The sequence below is a fragment of the Lagopus muta genome, chromosome 25 (genome assembly GCF_023343835.1).
Source record: "Lagopus muta isolate bLagMut1 chromosome 25, bLagMut1 primary, whole genome shotgun sequence".
In the NCBI taxonomy this organism is placed as follows: Eukaryota; Metazoa; Chordata; class Aves; order Galliformes; family Phasianidae; genus Lagopus; species Lagopus muta.
The window spans coordinates 4,876,227-4,895,556 of record NC_064457.1 but is presented as its reverse complement, the minus strand read 5'-3'; the positions used below and the strand labels follow the sequence as shown (position 1 = coordinate 4,895,556).

The 19,330-nt window shown below is 50.5% G+C and overlaps 2 protein-coding genes, 1 pseudogene and 1 gene segment (V, D, J or C); 2 read left to right on the top strand and 2 right to left on the bottom strand.

Annotated features, from left to right (window-relative positions):
• Positions 1-874: 874 nt before the first annotated feature.
• LOC125684412 (feather keratin Cos1-1/Cos1-3/Cos2-1-like) lies at positions 875-2,327 on the top strand. Its single transcript, XM_048926537.1, has 3 exons — positions 875-882; positions 1,005-1,077; positions 1,407-2,327. Exons 1-3 carry the CDS (start codon positions 875-877, stop codon positions 1,731-1,733), a joined length of 408 nt encoding a protein of 135 aa, XP_048782494.1. The 3' UTR covers positions 1,734-2,327.
• A 986-nt stretch (positions 2,328-3,313) lies between these two features.
• Positions 3,314-12,529, bottom strand: LOC125684497 (T cell receptor alpha variable 1-1-like). The segment is given in 3 exon segments: positions 3,314-3,593; positions 11,285-11,627; positions 12,438-12,529. Coding segments are annotated over 3 exon segments (558 nt in total).
• Positions 3,988-7,311, top strand: LOC125684508 (feather keratin Cos1-1/Cos1-3/Cos2-1-like; annotated as a pseudogene).
• A 459-nt stretch (positions 12,530-12,988) lies between the features above and the next one.
• LOC125684411 (uncharacterized) lies at positions 12,989-15,048 on the bottom strand. The gene is made up of 3 exons (XM_048926536.1): positions 15,035-15,048; positions 13,836-14,170; positions 12,989-13,458 (listed from the first exon to the last, which is right to left on the bottom strand). Exons 1-3 carry the CDS (start codon positions 15,046-15,048, stop codon positions 13,001-13,003), a joined length of 807 nt encoding a protein of 268 aa, XP_048782493.1. The 3' UTR covers positions 12,989-13,000.
• Between the last annotated feature and the right edge of the window lie 4,282 nt (positions 15,049-19,330).

The window sequence follows — 19,330 nt, the reverse complement described above, 5'->3', positions numbered from 1 at the left end:
ATAAATGATGGGCACAAATTTCTGTCAGCGCCTGGTACTGCCTGCACTGACAGGGTTCTCTCAAAGCGGCATCATTTCTCCCTTCAGAGTTCTTACAGTTCATACAGCATCCCAACCTTTGCCTCTACATAACCATTTTTATGGTAGTCTCAGGTAGCCAAGGAAGAATGGCAATCTTTGTTGTGAGGGGATAAGGTGAGGACATGAAGGGGCACTTTCATTCTCTGGAGAGATGGAGAGATGTGGATTTGATAGTTGGTGCACTAAGTGGAGAAGCAATGGCTTGGATGGTTGCAGATGAGAGGAAGTGTCTGCCTTGGCTTCCCTGACAGCGTGTCTGGTGTCTACCATTTCTCTCTGCCACTTACTTTTAACATCAATTCTGATAACAATCCCTTTTCCTCAACGATGCCTTATAGTTAGACTTACCAAGAGTCTGGACTGGTCTACTTTTCATTTTTTGCACCTCTCTTTGTTGAAGAAAAAAAGAAACAGACCAGTTACACCCAGGCAGTTTTATCCTCTGACCAGAAAAATGGTAATGGAACAGTGAAGTCTTCTGGGAGCTGTTGTTCATTCTTCTCTTATGAGACAGGTAACAGAACTATCGCGGTTGCCTCGAAACTACAGAATTAACTCTAACACCCAGTGCACTGCATGATGTTATGATGTGGAACACATATTGTGGATAACAAAATCATAAAACCATGACAGTCCCCCTGCACTGAACCAGGATGACTTCTCTTACTTCCTCCAGACTGATCACCACTTGAGCTGAGGCATCAGCTTCACCAATGCAATGTGCACTGTGAGCCTTTAATCACAGCATTTAAAGAATCCTTCATTAGAGAATGGACACGTCATAAATCTGGAAATGAACAGGTAGCACTGCAGGAAATCAAAAACCAGCCCACATAATGAGAAGGGACAGCTTGCATTGAAGATTACCTAGTCAGAAAATTAGTGCCTCTGTCAACTGTGCCTCTGGACCTGCAGCGATGAAGGACCAATATAAAAGGCAGCCCAGTTCCCAGCTCTCCCATCCACTTCTCTTGCCTGCCTCTTGCTGGGAACCAGGTAAGTGTGAAACCCTCTCTTCTCCTCTTGTCTCAATAGAAATACTATCAGACAGTGGATCTCCATGCCATGGGAGACCATAGAGGTCATAATGTCTGCTCAGGGAGTGCTTGTGACACTGCTGACATGGCTGTAGATTTGTGCACTCAAAGAGAGTCTCCCTGGGTCAGGCAACTAATCGTAGGGTCCTGGCATGCTGAAGGGATGTGACCTCCTTTCTCAGCCTTATCCTCCAGCCGTAGCAGTTCCCTTGTCTCCTTTGGGAGAGGCTGCCCTGGCCGTCCCTCACATATCCTTGTGCTCTAATTCCTTCTATCCCTCTCCCCCAGGTGCACCTCCAGTCCCAAGTCATGTCCTGCTACACCCAGTGTGTGCCATGCCGGCCCTGCGGCCCGACCCCTCTGGCCAGCAGCTGCAATGAGCCCTGTGTCAGGCAGTGCCAGAACTCCACCATCGCCATTGAGCCCTCTCCCGTGGTGGTGACCCTGCCCGGACCCATCCTCAGCTCCTTCCCGCAGAACACCGTTGTGGGCTCCTCCACCTCCGCTGCTGTTGGCCGCATCCTCAGCTCTGAGGGCGTGCCCATCACCTCGGGGGGCTTTGACTTGTCCGGCTTGGGCAGCCGCTCCTGTGGCAGAAGGTGCCCGCCCTGCTGAAGCCGCTGGTCCTGGAGAATTTCGTCCATGAGCCACGAACACAGTGCTGGATCAAGATGGAATCTTCAAGCCCCTGCTTGACCCTACTCCGATGCTCTAGGAAATGTTGAGAGCAAGAGGCAATGCCATGCTTTCTGAAAACATGGCTCATGTCTCTTTGTGGTGTCCCCTACTCACCCCTTTATTTCCATTTTCTTTTTTTTCCCTCTCTTCATCTCCGATGGGCTATGAGGCTCCTCAGAACCGTTCTGTTCCCTTCCAAAAAGGCAGGAACAAGCCTTGCATGAGCTCGGATTTGGGTCTGTGTGAATCCCGCACTGTGGAGCCTTTGCTCAGTGTGACTTCATTTTCCTCTATAAACATTTGTCATAGTTCTATGTTTTTTTGTTTTTGGGTTTCAGTATTCCACATCAAAACACCATGTAGTGTACAGGGTATTAAAGCGTTAATGCCCCAATTCCAGGTTCCTATCCCTGTACATTACAGCAGTCACGGGATCTGGGCCTTCCGGCTGGGGGGGCACTCTCTTGGTGCCTTGCAGTGGGTGCTGGACGTGCTTTCCTGGCCGTTCCAAGCTTTTCAGGTTTGACTCGGTCCCGGGAACTCTCTCTCTCATCTTGTCTGATTTATTAATCTCAATTTCAATTATATTATATATATTGTGTTATCTTGTATTCCAATATTATAGTAAAATAAGTTTTCCTCCATAGATTGTTGCCTCTGTTCTTTTCCTCCCTTCAATCCTTCGCATTTTTTGTGGGACTGGGCTGGGGGTGGGGGGGAGGGCAGAGGCCTGTTGCCCCTGTCACGGACATAGATTGATCTGGTCAACTCCGTGACAACATTCATTTAAGTTTTCTGCATCTCATTTGAGCTTTTGACTTTTCTTTCTGCCTTGTATGGTCTTCAGGACTGCCCACGTAGAATAGCTTTCTTCTTGGTGCTTATTATATGAGTGCATATGGAGACCCTTCTCCATTCCCAGAAGAACAGGAGGCTGTGAAGCCATTCAGTGCCTCTTCTCCTGGGCTCTGTTCTTTTCAGCTGAAGGAGAGAAATGCCTAAGACCAAACAAGTGGTTGTTGGCCTTTGACTTGTAGTGTATCTGAACACAACTGCCCTCTCAGGTAGAGGGCAGAGAGAGAACACAGCCTCTGCAGTCCACACAGGAAAAGCTGTGACTCTGTGGAAGGCGACTGGGAAAAAGCAACCCTACAGGTTCTTGGGAACAGTGCTCCTCCTGCTCTCATATGTACTGCACTGGGGAAGGACAAGAGAGTAGGAGATGGAATAGAACTGTGTAGATGTCACTCTGATGTCAAACACAGCTTATGTTAACAGTTTTGCCGTCCAGCCCACCTCAAACGCAACTCTGTCTACCCAAAATTGCGGCAGTGGCTGCCATGGATGCCGTGCTCGTTTCTGTGGAGAGCTCAGGGCGGCGCACCCCGGTCAGGATGGAGTTTGGCGGCCGTGCAGGCAGCGCCCCCTGCGGGCCCGGACGGCACTGTGCCCCCGCCCCGCCCCAAGCGGTTTGTGCCCGGCCGCAGCCCCGGCTTCGCTTCCGTGGGTCCACGACGCAGTAATACAGCGCCGCGTCCCCGAGCCGGGGCCGGGCGAGACGCAGGGCGCTGGAGCGGCGGTCTGCCGACACCCACAGCTGCCCCTCCGGGTCCGGCACCTCCTTGGAGCCTTTAAAAGCGTTCACGAGGAATGCGGGTCCTCGGCCCGGGAGCTGACGGTACCAGTAAATGATCTCGCTGGACTGTATGCTGGGGTGTGAGCAGGTGATGTTGATGCTGATGCCCTCTCTGGTCTCTGCCGCCGGCTCCTGTTGCACCTGGGCTCTGCTCACAGCCACTGCCGAGAAGAAAAGAAGACCCAACTCAGAAAATTCCATTGCTCCGACAGAAAATTTCACACGTGGTCCGACACATTAGGAAAAGCAACTCAGAGGAAAAGGCCATGCAGAAGGCAGCGGTGTGGGAAGGGAATTCTAAAAGAACGCATGGTGCAGGAAGAAAGGAAAGACGGGTGGACAGAGCTCTCTGGAGGCAGCCGGGCTGAATGCAGCAGAGAGGAAGGGGTGTCACAAGGCTGGAAAGAACTCGGACGGCCAAAGGCGAGCGCGATCCCGTCCCCCCGCAGCCCGGCAGTCCGGCCCCGCCGGCGGCAGCCCCGCGCACCCAAGAGCACCGCGATCAGCCCCGCCAGCCCCGCGGCCCGGCACTGCCGCATCCCGCCGCTCCGCCGCCCGCGCCGCGCTGCCCCCGCCAGCCCCGGCTCTGCTCCACCCGCGCCGCCTCCTCCCCGCCATCGCCGCCGCCGCCAGCTCCGCCCCGGGCTGCTCCGAACCTCCTCGCTGTCTTTCCGGTGTGTCTTAATGGCATCTAAAGAAATTTGCTCCAAAATACATCGTTGTGGAAGGTGTTATTGGAGCACAGTTGGTCAGTAGTTCCCTGAGTTCCCTTTCTCAGTCCTGCTAAATGTTTTTGATGCATGTTGTTCGTTCCTAGCTGTGACCACCATTCCTCAACTGTCATGGTCCTCGAGAGGTGACAGAAAGCTGCATCAGAACGACATCACTCAATCAAACACCCTTGGATGCATCCCAGATCATTCAAGGGCACAAGTATGTCCAAGTGGATTAAGTTCTCTGGTAGGTTTTCTTCCTGTGTAGGGGGTGCTTCTTCACTGCCATGAATTCTGTGAAAGAAGCTCAGGGGCCTTGTAGGCCTGTCTGAAAGAATTATCATGAGAATGGGTGACAAAAGAAGCAATCATTATATTACACATTCACTTCTCCCTATTTCTGCCATCTCCTGGTCCAATGGAAATATAATCACCTTAGTTTCGTTTTTGCTGCCACAGTAGGGTTAAGGAAGCTGTCTGGAAACAGAATTCTGTGGAAGAGTTGTAAGGGATGGTACAGTGATAGGCAGACAAATCTTCGAGTCCTTCTACAGCGTTGGAGTTGCTATTCCTTGCCAAGGAAATCAAACAGCTGAGACTTCAGACAATCCACTGCCAAAGGAAGGATCTGAGTGTGCTGGATGACACCAGGCTCAAGAAGAACCAACATTGTGCCCTGTCAGGAAGGAGATCCAACTGAATTTTGGAATGCATTACACACTCCTTAGACTACTGGTCAAAAATGGATGATACTCCCAGTACAGTTAGCCTTGGTGTGTCTTCACCTGGAATCTATTTGGCTGTTCTGGGCTCCACAAAGTAAGAAGGGTGTCCAAGGTGCTTTAAAGTGTCCAAAGGAAGCAGAGCTGATAGTGGGTCTGGAAAGCATTGCCTGTGAGGAGAGCCTGAGGGCACGTGGGTTGTCCAGTTTGGAGAACACAGAGCTTAGGGATGACACCACTGCTCTCTACAACTTCCCAAGGAGTGAAAGCAGAGAGGGAGGTGCCAATCTCTTCTCCCTAGTATCTCATGACAGGACATGTGGGAGAATGGCACAAAACTGCACCAGGAGGTGTTCAGGCACAATAGTAGTGATACTGTAAATTGTTCAGTCATGAATCATCCCAAGACTCAAACTGGAGTGTTAGAAAGCAGGCAGTCTTTATTTTCAATGCTGGATGCGTGGGGGATGAGTTCCACCTATCATGCGTATGTTGCACAAAAGATCCTCACCTTATATTCATTACGTATGCTACACATGCAAATGGTTTCATGTACAGTATGGAGATATTCCATACTTGCCCACAAAATCATTAGCACAGGGTACTGCCTTGTCCCAGAAAGTTCAGTCTTTCTGTGGTGGTAGTCCCACAACCCTCTGGTGAAGTTGATGCTTTTCCTCCCTGTGTTCACTGTTTGAACCCCATATTCATCAATGCTCGGTTAGCTCATGGCCTCACTCACACAATACTTGCTCACAAAAAATGAGCTGATTCAAAGCAGAGCTTCCCTTGCCTCCTCGATACGACAGTTCAGTATATCACTATAATCTGGTGGGTACAAGAGCACAGATTCTTCCTGTTAACTAAACAAACTCCAGGGTATCCAGCAAGGAGCATTGGCAAGCAGAACAATATTGCCACAACTTGTATCACTAGGAAAAATATAGACATATGTGAAGGTGATCAAACACTGGAACAAAATTTCAAGAGATCTGGATGATGCCCCATGCCTGTCAGTGTGGAGAGACATTTTGATAATGCTTTCATTAACATGCTTTTCCTTGTGGCTAGCACTAATGAGGTCAGACTGTTGAACCTGAGTGATATTTGCAGGTGCCTTCCAGTTCCTCTCCTCTCCATTAGCTCTGTTAGCAGGAAGACAGAGATTAACAGAATCTACTGTTATCCTGAAGTGCCCCTGATGTGACCAGAACACGTGCTGTTATGTGGGACACACAAGTCAGACACACACTCAACTCCTCATGCACACACGTGGAATCATGCAAACCTCTGTACCCACAGGCACTTGCATAAATCCAGCACACAGGCTCTAGTTATTTCACACTGATGCCCTACTAAGCATGCTGATATAATTTGCTTTTGCTGGATTCTTCCAGCACGTGAACTGAGTGTTCTGCCCACACTGATGTGTGCTGCCTGGAAATGCTTGGGTTTTTCTTCCTGCCACTCAACAGATGCCTTCCATGAGCAATGGGAGTGACATAAATCAGGATGTGACAAGTAGCAGCACAGGAAACCAACACACAGCCCATAACATTAGCTGGGATGTTTAGCATTCAAGAGATTCTTGTCACAAAATAATCACTGCTGCAAGGGATGGCTCTGGAAATGGGGCAGATTGGGTCCACTATAAAAGCCAGCCCAGCTCCTTGCAACTCATCCACTTCTCGTGCCTCCTTCTTCTTGGGAGTCAGGTGAGTGTGAAGCCCCTTCTTGTTCTCTTCATTCTGCAGAGTTTTGAGCTCAGCAGAACTCTCAGTTGCTATTAGTTCTGTTCCGTGCCTGTTTTTGCTTGTCATGAGAGAGGGAAGTGAGGAAAATGATTGTCATGGGAGGAAGGTGGTACTGCAAGGAGGTAACTTTTGGGCCAGGATCTAGGCAGTACTTGGATAGGTCCCAGTGGCTTTCATTGGATTCTCTCACAATGAGACCAAGAATCCCTTGGACATCCCTGAACTGTTTTCAGTTCCCAGCACTGCATGTGCATTGATTTCCTCATAGTGTGATGCTAGGCTGCTCCTCATGCATCCCCATGTTCTGCTTCCTAACAGGTGCACCTCCATCCCTGAGACATGTCCTGCTGTGACCAGTGCCAGCCATGCCGGCCCTGCGGCCCGACCCCCCTGGCCAGCAGCTGCAATGAGCCCTGTGTCAGGCAGTGCCAGAACTCCACCATCGTCATCCAGCCCTCTCCCGTGGTGGTGACCCTGCCCGGACCCATCCTCAGCTCCTTCCCGCAGAACACCGCCGTGGGCTCCTCCACCTCCGCTGCTGTTGGCAGCATCCTCAGCTGTGAGGGCGTGCCCATCACCTCGGGGGGCTTTGACCTCTCCTGCATTTCCAACCGCAGCTGTGGCAGAAGGTGCCCCCCCTGCTAAAGGTGCTGGACGATGCTCTAGACAAGGACCTCCAGGAATGCTGAACATGGCAGTGGACAGAAAAGAAATGTGCTGGTTTTGCCCTGAAAGACAGACATGTAGTGGCCAGTATGACATCTCTGTCAACATGGAGAGAGTCTACTGATATTCTTTGTTGCTCACTCTTTCTACATAATAACATTTTTGCCTTTTCCCTTTAGAGATCTCAGTTAGTACCCCCCAAAAGGAGCCCTGAGTGACTCACCTCCATAAAAATATGGATTGTGACGGCGAGCTCTGTGGCTATGCTGCCATGGGAAAGGGGAACAGATTCTGCTCCTGCTGCTCACCGCACGCAGGGCCTCTGCTTGGGGTGACATCATTTCTCTCCTCAGACTCATTAAATACTTTCTGCATCCCTTATAGTTTCCTCCTATTGGTGCTTTTTTTCCCCATCTGTGTAGAGATGACCAAAGGAGAATGCGATGCCTTTGGTGAGAATAAGGTAGGGAGATTCCATCTCTCAGGTTATTGGAGGGCAGTGCACACTGCTGACATTCATTTCTCATGCACACTCTCTTGAAGGAGAGGAAGACATTCCTAGCTCTTCCTCTACCACCAGTCACCATCCGTCCCTGCCTTGATGTGTTTTTCTTCCTTTTTACACAGGTCTCCTTGAACATTAGGCATGTCATGTGAATGGAAATCCTGATAAATTAAATCTTCAGGAGAGGTTCTCTGTGCACTGGGAAGGCCCAGAGAAGCCAGAAGTCCCACACACTCTGGGCAAATCTATTCCTCTGGCTTTGGGATGAGCAGTGCTGGGGAAGAAGACTCAGACAAAGGTGTTCTCAAAAGCCTTCAAGAGCTGGGAAGGCATAGTTTCCTTGGGGTTGGCCTTCTGTCTCTATTCCACTTTCACATGCCTTCCACTTGCCCATCACTGAGGGCACAGCTTCTCTGAGTGGTCCTTGCAGCCTTTCTGCAGAGTTTCTGGCCCTGCCGTAATTTTACCAAGTTGCCTATGATTGAGGGCTTCCACAGGGCATTTTTACTACCAGCTACACAAGGCCACATATTGGAATCCCTCTGAACTCAACACTCCGATGGGTGCAGGAAAGCCCAGGACAGTGACCCATGCCCAGACACTCATGGCTTCTCAGTAGTGTCATGTCCTCCCCAGGCATGGGACTGTTCTCCTCAGGTTCATGAACTGAAAGGCCTTCAACGTGCCGCAACCCTGCGCTTCTCCACTGAAGACTCCATGCGAGAGCAGGTATCTCCAACGCCACTGGGACATGGCAGTGAGAGTGTGACATATTTCTGCAACTCAATGGGATCATTGTACCTCCTCCAGTCACGCAGGGCATGCACAGCCCAAACATGGGACTCACACTGGGGTGTCTTCCCCAAGGCACCAAGATCCTTTCATATTCCCTGCACACCAGGGATGAAATAGCCCCTGTGCTCCATGCAGTGTCACTGCTCCCCACACACACATGCAACTTCACACATCAGCACACCCTGCAGATCTGTTTTGTGAGTGCTTTACTTTCACACACATCCTGTGTGATGCCAGCAGCACAGCAATGCAAGGAGAATCATTTCTCCATGTTATCAGGATGGCAGCACCTGTTCTCAGGCCAGTGTTTTTGTCAGGATATGCTGGATCAGATGGGATCACAAGACAAACAGCATCAGAACCGAACCCAACAAAGCCCAGTGTAACCATAAAGAACAGCTCTGGCCTGGTCCCTGTCCAGGTGTCCGCTATGCAATAGCACAGCCCTCTCCTTGCTGTATAGCAGTTTGGATCTGGCCTTGGCTTCTGATAGAAGGGGATCCATGCTGAGATGAGAGGGACAGGTGAAGAATGCCTTCTGGTGAGTGAAATTAGAGGGAATAGAGAGAACTCTGGAGATGATACAGATGTAGGAAACTGTCATGAAAAGCACAGCATGAGGATAATGATGATGGCAGGAATCATAAAGCCCAGAATAAAGCCTGACGGGATCCCCACAGGCCAGTCCCAGAAGAGGCCCCTCATCCCAGTGGAAACTGACAGTGATATTCCTGGTACCCAGCCTGTAGCCAGGCAACAAGGACCATGTTGAGACCCACAGGTACTGATCGCTCCCTGCTGTGACAAAGGTGAGGCCAGGATCAGGAGAGACATGGAGTAGATAATGACAAACAGGAGCATGTGACAGCTGGGATGCTCTGTTGAGCCCAGGAGAGTGCACTGAATCAGAAAAGTCCTGTTCTCCTTTGCCATGGCCCTGTGCTTTCAGAAGGAGGTGATGTCAGAGGGAGGTTTTCCAGCTCAATAAGACCAGCAGCAGACTTCACACAGGATGCCTTTTCCTGGCTTACATGGTGCTCTCATGGCCTCTGCTGATCATTGCTGCTATCAGTCTCTCTCCACCTGCTCTCTCTTGCACTTGTTCCACAGACACAGATATACAAAAATTTGTCCATCCTCCTCCAGGCATTCATTCTGCCATTCTTCATGACCCTTCCTGGAAGTGAGCTACAAATTACACTCTCTGAAGTACAGATTTTTTCTTGCTCCTGACTTTATCTCTCTGTCTCATACCTGGAATAGAAATCCTGAGGCCTCTCACTCCTAGCACTCAGGAGAAGCTTCTTTGAGGGAATGGGTGCAACAGAGTCCAGAAAATGAAAAGGCAGCGTAAGTGGGAACAGCTACACAGCCCGTATCATTAGCTGGGATGTTTTCCATTCATTGCATGCGCTACAGACAATGGTCACTCCTGTGAATGCTCACCCCAGGCCAAGGGCAGTGCAGAGCCAACAAATGAACAAAAAAGTGTCCTGTCTGGATGAAGCCAAGAAACCCTCTTACCTCTCTGAGACATGCCCTGCTATGACCAGGGCCTGCCATACCCACCCTATGGTATGACCTCACCAGGCAAACACTGCAAGTAACCCATGTAAGGCATGGTAAAAATCATACCGTCATCATTAAACCCCTTCCCATAATTGCAGCCCTGCTTAGCCTCATCCACAGCTCACACCTACAGAACACAATTGTAGGATCCTCCATCTCTGCAGCAACTGATCGCATCCTCAGCTGTGATGCAGTCTCCATCACGTATGGCTGTTTTGATCTATCCTGCATTTCCAGGCACTACTGTAGCAGGAAGTGTCCCCCATGCTTAGTGCAAAGTTACCCATTTACTATGCTTTTCTCTCTTTCCTTGTATTCCCTTCTTCTGAGTGTATAACTTCCCCATAGCCAACCTGTGTGATACAGATCAGATGGATGGATGCATTTTAGTATCTTCACCAGAGCGGATGTGCACAGAATATTGGCACTCCGGTGCTGCCCATACAATATCTCCCTTTGGAAGAAAACTCATTTCTCTATTCAGAGCCACAGTTGCCTGCATCCCAGCCTCAGCCTCCTCAAGACCTTTTTCATGGTGTTCTCAAGTTGCTAGGAATGAAAGGGCAGGCCTGGACTATACATGGTAATGTAAGGACTCACAGAGTCTTTCATCATTTGAAAAGCATTCGTGTGGAAGAGTAACTATAAGAAAACCATGCATCATCTCCTGTGCTCCTTCTATATCTGAGATTTCCACATGGAGCTTAGGGAAGGAAGTTCTTACTGAAGCAGTGTAACAGCATCATTGTGAATCTCCAGAAAGGGATGCTTTGAGAAGGCCCAACCTGCAGGACTTTGGGCAAATGACAGAGAAGAGAGAAGCAATTTGCAAGGGACTGCAAAGCTCAGGTGAGTTTCAGATGACCTGCTTAAAGCCCTCAGTGCACAGCAGAGCACACTAATCACAATGCAGCATGTGTCATCTGCACAGCCCTTGCAAAAACTGAGTTCTCCAGGGTGTACAAAGAGGCCACGGTCTCCTTGGTCGCTTTTCATTCTCTCAAGCCACAGCCATCGGTCCCTTCGGGAAGAGGACCCTGGGCTGCAGATCTCTGTGTGCACAGGGAAGCAGCGCTGCCAGGAGAGCTGACGGCCCCTTCCCCAAAGCTCCGCCTCCAGCACACACACCTCCTCCCTCCCTGGGGTTGTTGCACGGCCAAGGAAGCTCCCTGCACCAGGGTGTCCTGCACAGCACAGAGGTACAAGGCGCTGTCAGACAGCTCGACTTCTGCCAGCCGCAGCAGGCTGTATTTCCCGGTGGTGTTCAGCCACGTGGTGAAACGGCCGTTCTGCTTGGAGCCTGCTGCTGCCTGATATGTGACCAGCTGGGGAGCTTGGCCTTTCTTCTGCTGGTACCAAAGAAAAGCATCAAAGCTGGAGGCCTGGTACGTGCAGGTGGTCTGGAAGGTGTTTCTCTCCTGCACCGTGACCTGTCCTTCTTGCTGGCTGACAATGGTCTGCCCCACGGCACCTGGAAGAAGAAAGCAAAGGTGAGCAGCTCTGCAGGGAAGGTTCCAGGCTACCAACATGGAGAGGATACAAAGCAGGTGGAGAGAAGGCTCCCTGTCCTTTGTCCAGCAGAAAGCTGTTGATTCCTGTGCATAGGAAGATGCTTTTGGAAGGACCTCTGTGCTTGTGGGCAGAGGAGATCCTATGCTGCACCCCTGCTGAGAGGAACATGGAACAGCTGTCATGGCTGTGCAGGTTGAGGGACCCATGGAGCTTTTGGGAAAAGATGCATCGTGTTTCTTCAGTCCTGTCAACATAAAGGGCTCCTAAGTCCCTCGGTATAAACAAAGCTGAGTTGAATGGTGACAAGTATGATCTCTGGCTGTGCTGATAACCAGGAGAACACAGAAGACCACAGCCCATATGCATCAGTCAGTATCCCCTTAAAACTGTTTTTATGAGATGTTTAATGTCACTGCTGTGACTTTGACAGGATCTGCTTCTTTCTCTTGGAAAGGCTGAAATGTGGGACTGCAGGGATGGCTGCGATCTCTGGAGGTGGCAGCTGATGGGCCAGAAGAGAAAGGCAGTGAGAGAGAGAGAGAAAGGAAAAGAAAAGCAGAAGAGGATTCTGAATTCTCTCTTCTCCATCTTCCCTTGCCATTTCCAACAGCAGCAGTATCTTGAGAGAAGTGGTGCAAAGCCACAACAGCCAGTCAGTATTTGCCCAAGGTTTATTCTTACTCAGGAGCTGTTTGCCACAAAGCCCAGTGAGGCTGGTGAGCGCTTTGTGGGGAGAAGATGGGTGCCTTGACTAAAAGCCAGCACTTACCCAGCAGTTGTCCCAGGAAGGCAGTGAGGACGAGAGAGCTGCGGTGCATGCTGAGACCGAGCCTCCTGTTTGTGAGTGAGCAAGAGGCAGAAAACCACCTCCCAGCCCCAAGATGACAGAGCTGCCGGAAATGACTCTGCTGGCTGCACAGGCAGGGCACTCACTGCCATAGCAACACCCACAGGTAACAACACCAGTTCTCTTATAAGCCGAAGCTTATAAGAGAAACTTATAAGGCACCAATCTGGTCTTTGACTTGTAGTGTATCTGCACACAACTACCCTCTCAGACAGAGGGCGGAGAGAACAGCCTCTGCAGTCCACACAGGAAAAGCTGTGACTCTGTGGAAGGCAACAACAGGGGAACAAGCAACACTACAGGTTTTTGGGAACAGTGCTCCTCCTGCTCTCATATATGCTGCACTGGAGAAGGACAAGAGAGTAGGAGACGGAATAGAACTGTGTGGATGTCCCTCTGATGTCAAACACAGCTTATGTTAACAGTTTTGCCAGCCTGCCCGCCTCAAACGCAACTCTGTCTACCCAAAATTGCGGCAGTGGCTGCTATGGGTGCAGCCTCGTTTCTGTGGAGAACTCAGGGCTGCGCACCCCGGTCAGGATGGAGTTTGGCGGCCATGCAGGCAGCGCCCCCTGCGGGCCCAGACGGCACTGTGCCCCCGCCCCGCCCCAAGCGGTTTGTGCCCGGCCGCAGCCCCGGCTTCGCTTCCGTGCGCCCACGGCGCAGTAATACAGCGCCGCGTCCCCGAGCCGGGGCCGGGCGAGACGCAGGACGCTGGAGCGGCGGTCTGCCGACACCCACAGCTGCCCCTCCGGGTCCGGCACCTCCTTGGAGCCTTTAAAAGCGTTCACGAGGAATGCGGGTCCTCGGCCCGGGAGCTGACGGTACCACTGGATGTAGTCGTTGGACTGTATGTTGGGGTGTGAGCAGGTGATGTTGATGCCGGTGCCTTCTCTGGTCTCTGCCGCCGGCTCCTGCTGCACCTGGGCTCTGCTCACAGCCACTGCCGAGAAGAGAAGAAGAAGCAAACTGAGAAAATCCATTTTCTTCCACAGAAATTTCATGCAGGAGGAGAGAGGTGCACGAGGTCAGAAAGATGCCAGTAGTCCAGAGGCGTTCGCGACCCCTGTCCCCTTCAGCCCCCGCAGCCCGGCCCGGCACTGCCGCATCGCGCCAGCCCCGGCTCTGCTCCGCCCGCGCCGCCTCCTTCCCGCCGCCGCCGCCAGCTCCGCCCCGGGGCTGCGCCCTGCGCCGGCCGCACTCGGGCTCCTGGGCTCGGGTAGCGGGGTTCGGGCTCTGCGTGTCCTGCAGCGTAGCCCGGGTACGCACGCGTAGGCGGAGAGCTGAGGGACGGCTGCGAAATCGTCGGCAGCTGCTCACCTGCAGCAACCTCAGCGAGGCGAGAGCTCGGAGAGACAAAGAGAGACGGGTCGAGGAGAGACGCATTTCTGAGCCCTGGCCGATTGGCTGTGCCCGGTTCTGCCGCAAATCCGGAAACCCGGCAGCGGGAATGGGTCGTGTGCTTCTGCCCGGGAGCGCGGCACACAGAGCTCCACCAGAGCCCCGGGTCACGCAGGCTGCTGAGCTGATGTCGCTGCCCGAGGAGCCCGAAAAAGGCCGGCAGCAGGGCTGGGACGGGCGGGCGTGAGTACAGAGCATCAGGCTTTGAATTCTGCCTTTTGTCCTCTGTTCTACTGTCTGAGACAGGGGCACTCCTTGTTGAAGCATATATAAACGCTTATGGTGCACTTTGTCCAGTCACGAGGAGCATTAATGGAAAATTAAAGACTACTGGTCCAGCACTGATCCCTGAGAAACCCCTTAACAGGTTCCTGTCCCCAGATGTACTCTGAATAGATGGGTCACAGCAGTTAGAGCTCAGCAGATCGTGTAGTTTTTCACCTACATTACTATGCATCAGCCCATGGCATAGCTCACCATTTGGTGGTGAGGGGAGTACACGACAGCCAGTGGAAATGGTCTCGCCAAAATCTAAGCACATAATGTTCTCTGTCCTCAGTTTTTTTCACTGTCTCCACCACCTTGTAGATGACGCAATGAGGTTGCTCGGGAGTTATTTGCCCTCTGCAATCATTTTGGCTGCTGATAATAATTGTTGTCCTTGGTATGTTTAACAATGGCATCTGAAGTTATTTCCTCAGAAACACAGTAGGAAGGAGTAAAGGGCATAAAGTTCATTCCACCTTCTGAAGGTGGCTGTGATCCCTGTATTATTTTTTCTTCTTTTATTTTCCCATGTAGGTCAGCCATCCTTCATCTGTTATGGCTTGTGAGGGGTGACAGAGAGCAGCCTCACAATGGCACCATGCAACCAAATGGCCTTGGTTGCACCCCACCTCGTCTCACGGACACTAACTAGTATGTTCAACTGGAACAAGTTTTCCATATGGATTTCTCCCTTATAGGGAATACTGTTCTACTCTCTAAATTCTGTGAAGAGATTCAGGGAACTGGGAGGCCTGAGGACAAGCCTTACTAATGGGAACTGAGGAAAAGGAAGCGTTCAGTATTTCAGTGCTTTCCATTTTGCTTTTTGTCATTTCTACCTCCTCACAGACCAATGGGCATACATTCTCGTCAGCCAGTGGAGACTGCAATCCTGTCAGACCCAATGGAGACAAGTGCACATAGATGGGGAAGATATTCATAAGCATTGCAGATGCTCATGAACACTTCAGGTCCACCCAGCATCCATGCTTTTGCACAGACCAGCTGGAGAGGCAGGGGCTGAGGCCATGGGGAACTGACTCAAGAGACACTGGGGATTTTTCTGCAGGGCAGTGATGCAGTGCTGTGAGCAGAACAAGGCTCCAGATGAGATGATAGCACAGTTTGCAGGTGTGCACGTATGGCCCAGTGAGAGGAACCCAAGGAGGTTACTCAACATATCCAGAGGGCAACTTGATGAGAAAGTGAATTGAAACCCACCAGTCCAGCCCATCTGCCACGGCATCCAATCACATGAGACCATTGGAGCAAGTTGGGATAGAGAAGAAGAGGAAGATATGGAAAATGTGCATGCAGGGTAGCCCCAGGTCAGTATCACTTGCCTGAGATGGATCCATCTCAGCACTTGAGCTGCCATCACTCACTCATACCTGGCTTGGAAGTCCTGGGGCCTCTCAATCCCAGCACTCAGAAGAAGCCTGCATGAAGGAATGGTTGTGGCATAAGCCAGGGAATGAACAAGCAGCATGAAGGGAAGCAGCCACACAGCTCATGTCAGTGACTACACTCCATTCATCACAAGCACCACTGAAAATTGCCACTTCCATGAAGGCTATGCCTGGGCCTGGGGCAGTGCAGGGTCTGCATTAAAGGCAGCCCAATTCCTTCACCCTTCAATCAACATCTCTCATCTATTTCTTCTTGGTACCTGTGTGAGTTTGAAGTCCTTCTCCCACATTCTTTTCTGATCATGCCTGAGTGGGGCTTGGCTGAGATGGATTTTTCACTGAGAGAGGCAGCAGCCTTGTTGTATCTTACTGTTCTTTTTGGATCATTTCAGGGTGAAGACAACATTTTGCTTCCTCATGCCATTTCATAGGACACAGGCATCATCCTTTGGATGAAAGGCTGAGAGTCCTGGCACTGTTTAACCTGGAGAAGACGAAGCTTACAAATACACAAAGTGCATGTGTCAAGAGGATGGGGCCAGGCATCTTTTTGTTGGTGCTCAGGGACAGGACAGGTGGGAAGAGGCACAAACTTGTACACGAGAAGTTCCATCCGAACATGGGAAAGAACTTTATTTGGTGTGTGAAAGAGCAGAGCACTGGAACAAATTGCCCAGAGAGCTTCTGGAATCTCCTTCCCTGCAGATACTCAAAACCCACCTGGATAATTTCCTTTCTGTCCTTCTATCCTTGTAGACCTGAAAACCTCAAAAGTGTCCCTAGGGAATTTACTGGCTGCTCTCCCTCTGTGGGGCAATCTTTTTTTTTTCTTTTTTTTTTTTTTTCTTTTTTTTTTTCAGAGGATAAGGTGAGGACATGAGGGGAATTTACATCCACTGGAGAGATGGAAGATGTGGATTTGATAGATGGTGCTCAGTGGAGAAGCAGTGGGTTGGATGGTTGTACGGGAGTGGAAGTGTCTACCCTGGCTTCTGTGACAACGTGGCCAATGTCTACCATTGCTCTCTTCCACTCTTACTCCCACTTTTCTTTGCAACCATTTTTCCTCAAAGATCTCATTTAGATACTCCTACAAACAGCCTGGACTGACCTACTTACCTCTCTCCAGCTTTGGGCCTGGTAGAAGCTCTGCTACTTAAAGGGTAACAGTGTCTTGTCTTCTCCTGCTACTCACCACACTTGAGGCTTGCACTTCACTGCATTCTTGAGTGTTTCCACATGTGACCTTTACAACTGCTTACAGGTGGCCTTAGGAGAAAACCATTGCTTTGGTGGACAATAGCTGAGGGATCTCTACCACCCCTAGGCAGTGGATGGCAGTTGGGACACACTGAAGAGATTCATCTTTCATGCACTGTCTCTTAAAACTAAGGAAGAAATCCTCAGTTACTCTATAAGGAAAAACCATCAGTCTTTACCTTGCTGTGTTATGTGAAAGGAAACATCTTTATGCAGGATACTTTCTCATCAGCCATGGGGTGTGCTGGAACTGTGAAGGTAAAAGACAGCCTTGGCAGCAGTGATCTTAAATCACAGAATCATAGAATTGCTTCTGTTGGAAGGGATCTTAAGGTTCATCTTGTTTCAAATACCATGCTAATGATAGAACTGCTAAATCAGACACAAGAACAAGTTGCCAGGGCCCCATTCACCCCAGCTTTGAACCTCTCCAGGGATAGGGCACGCACAAATCCTCTGGATTGCCTGTTGCAGCACTTCACCACCTGCTCAGTTAAAGGGTGTATCTGGGCTGTGGGCCGGGATACAATACTCCAGATGGGGCTGACAATCACCTCCCATGTCCTGCTGGGTCATGGATACTTTTGACTTTCTGGCCTGCCTGTGCATGCTGCAGGCTTGTGTTCAGTTTTTTTTTTTTTTTATCTACCAGGACCCCTAAGTTCTTCTTTTCAGGGTTGCTGTCAAGGCATCCTTCTCTCAGTCTTATTGACAAGACAAAACAGTCACAAGCTCTTTCCTAAAGGCACTGGTACATGGGATTGGATTATATCCCAGCAGAAAACAGACACACATGGAGAAGCCTAGATAAGTTGCCATCTGAGTGAGCTGAGAAGGCAGGGAAAGAGAACCACAAGTCACATCCTCAAGTACAGGAAATTTGGGTAACCAGCTGATGCTTGCTGGAGATTTTTCTGAGGATGGTACATCCAACAGCCCCACTGCAGTGAACCAGGCTGAAGTCACTTGCCTGCTCTGGACCCATCCAGCACTTGAGCCGAGCCATCTGCCTCACCAGTGCAATCCTGCCCTACAAATCTTTGGGCCTTTCATTGCAGCACTTCAAACAATCCTTCATTAGAGAATGGGCACGGCAAATAATCTGGAAATGAAAAGGTAGCACTGCAGGAAATCAAAACACAGCCCATATGATGAGAAGGGATGGCAGATATTCCAGGTTAGCTTGTCAGAAAATTACTGCCTATATCAAAAGTGCCCCTTGGCTTGCAGCAATAAAGTGCCAGTATAAAAGGCAACCCAGATCCCAGCTCTCCCATCCTCTTCTCTTGTCTCCTTCTCGTTGAGAACAGGTAAGTGTGAAGCCCTCTGTCTAATTCTTGCAAAGTGAGATTTTGTCTCCATAGAAATGTAATCAGATAGTGGAGCTCCATGCTATGGGAGACCATAGAGGGGATAATGTCAGTTCAGAGAGTGCTTGGGACACAGCTTGCATTGCTGTAGATTTATACAGCCTGTGAGAGTCTCCCTGGTCCACACTGCTATTTGTAGGGCCCTAGCACAACAAAGGGCTGTGACCTCCCATCACAGCCTCCTCCTCCATCCTTAGTTGTTGCCTTCAATCCTTTGTGAGAGGCTATCTAGGCTGTCTCTCACATATCCTTGTTCTCTTCTTCATTCTAGTTGTCTTTCCCAGTCCCAAGTCATGTCCTGCTACACCCAGTGTGTGCCATGCCAGCCCTGCGGCCCGAACCCTCTGGCCAGCAGCTGCAATGAGCCCTGTGTCAGGCAGTGCCAGAACTCCACCATCGTCATCCAGCCCTCTCCCGTGGTGGTGACCCTGCCCGGACCCATCCTCAGCTCCTTCCCGCAGAACACCGTTGTGGGCTCCTCCACCTCCGCTGCTGTTGGCCACATCCTCAGCTCTGAGGGCGTGCCCATCACCTCGGGGGACTTTGACTTGTCTGGCTTGGGCAGCCGCTCCTGTGGCAGAAGGTGCCCCCCCTGCTGAAGCTGCTTTCCGTGGACCTGGAAAAATTCTTCCATGAGCCACGAACGTGGTGCTGGATCACCTGACCAAGCTCAGCTCCTCAAGCAAATGCTGGTAGCTGGAGGCAATCCTGGGTTTTCCGAAAACAGCTCATGTCTCTTTTTCATTTCCTCTATTTCCATTTTCTTCCCTCCCCTCCCCTCCCTTCCCTTCCACCCTCTTTTTTTTTTTTTTTTTTTTTTTTTTTTTTTTTTTTTTTTTTTTTTTCCCTTCTCCTGCTATGTGCAATGAGGCTTTTGAGAACCAACACGATCCCTGCTACAAGGAAGACACTGGCCCTGCATACGCTCAAACAAGGGACTGGATGAATCCTGCAGTCTGGAGCCTCTGCTCGGTGTGACGTCGTTTTCCTCTGTAAAAATTCATTAAAGATTTCTGCATCTCATTTCAGCTTTTGATTTTTCTTTCTATTGTGTATAGTCTCCAGAGCAGCCAAGGGAGAATGGTTCTGCTCTTGGTTGGTATAAGAT

Coding starts and splice junctions, on each gene's coding strand:
- LOC125684412 (XM_048926537.1), top strand. Junction 1,078..1,406: donor TGCCTCTTGCTGGGAACCAG/GTAAGTGTGAAA, acceptor CCTCTCCCCCAG/GTGCACCTCCAGTCCCAAGT.
- LOC125684411 (XM_048926536.1), bottom strand. Junction 13,459..13,835: donor CCTCGCTGAGGTTGCTGCAG/GTGAGCAGCTGC, acceptor TCTTCTCGGCAG/TGGCTGTGAGCAGAGCCCAG.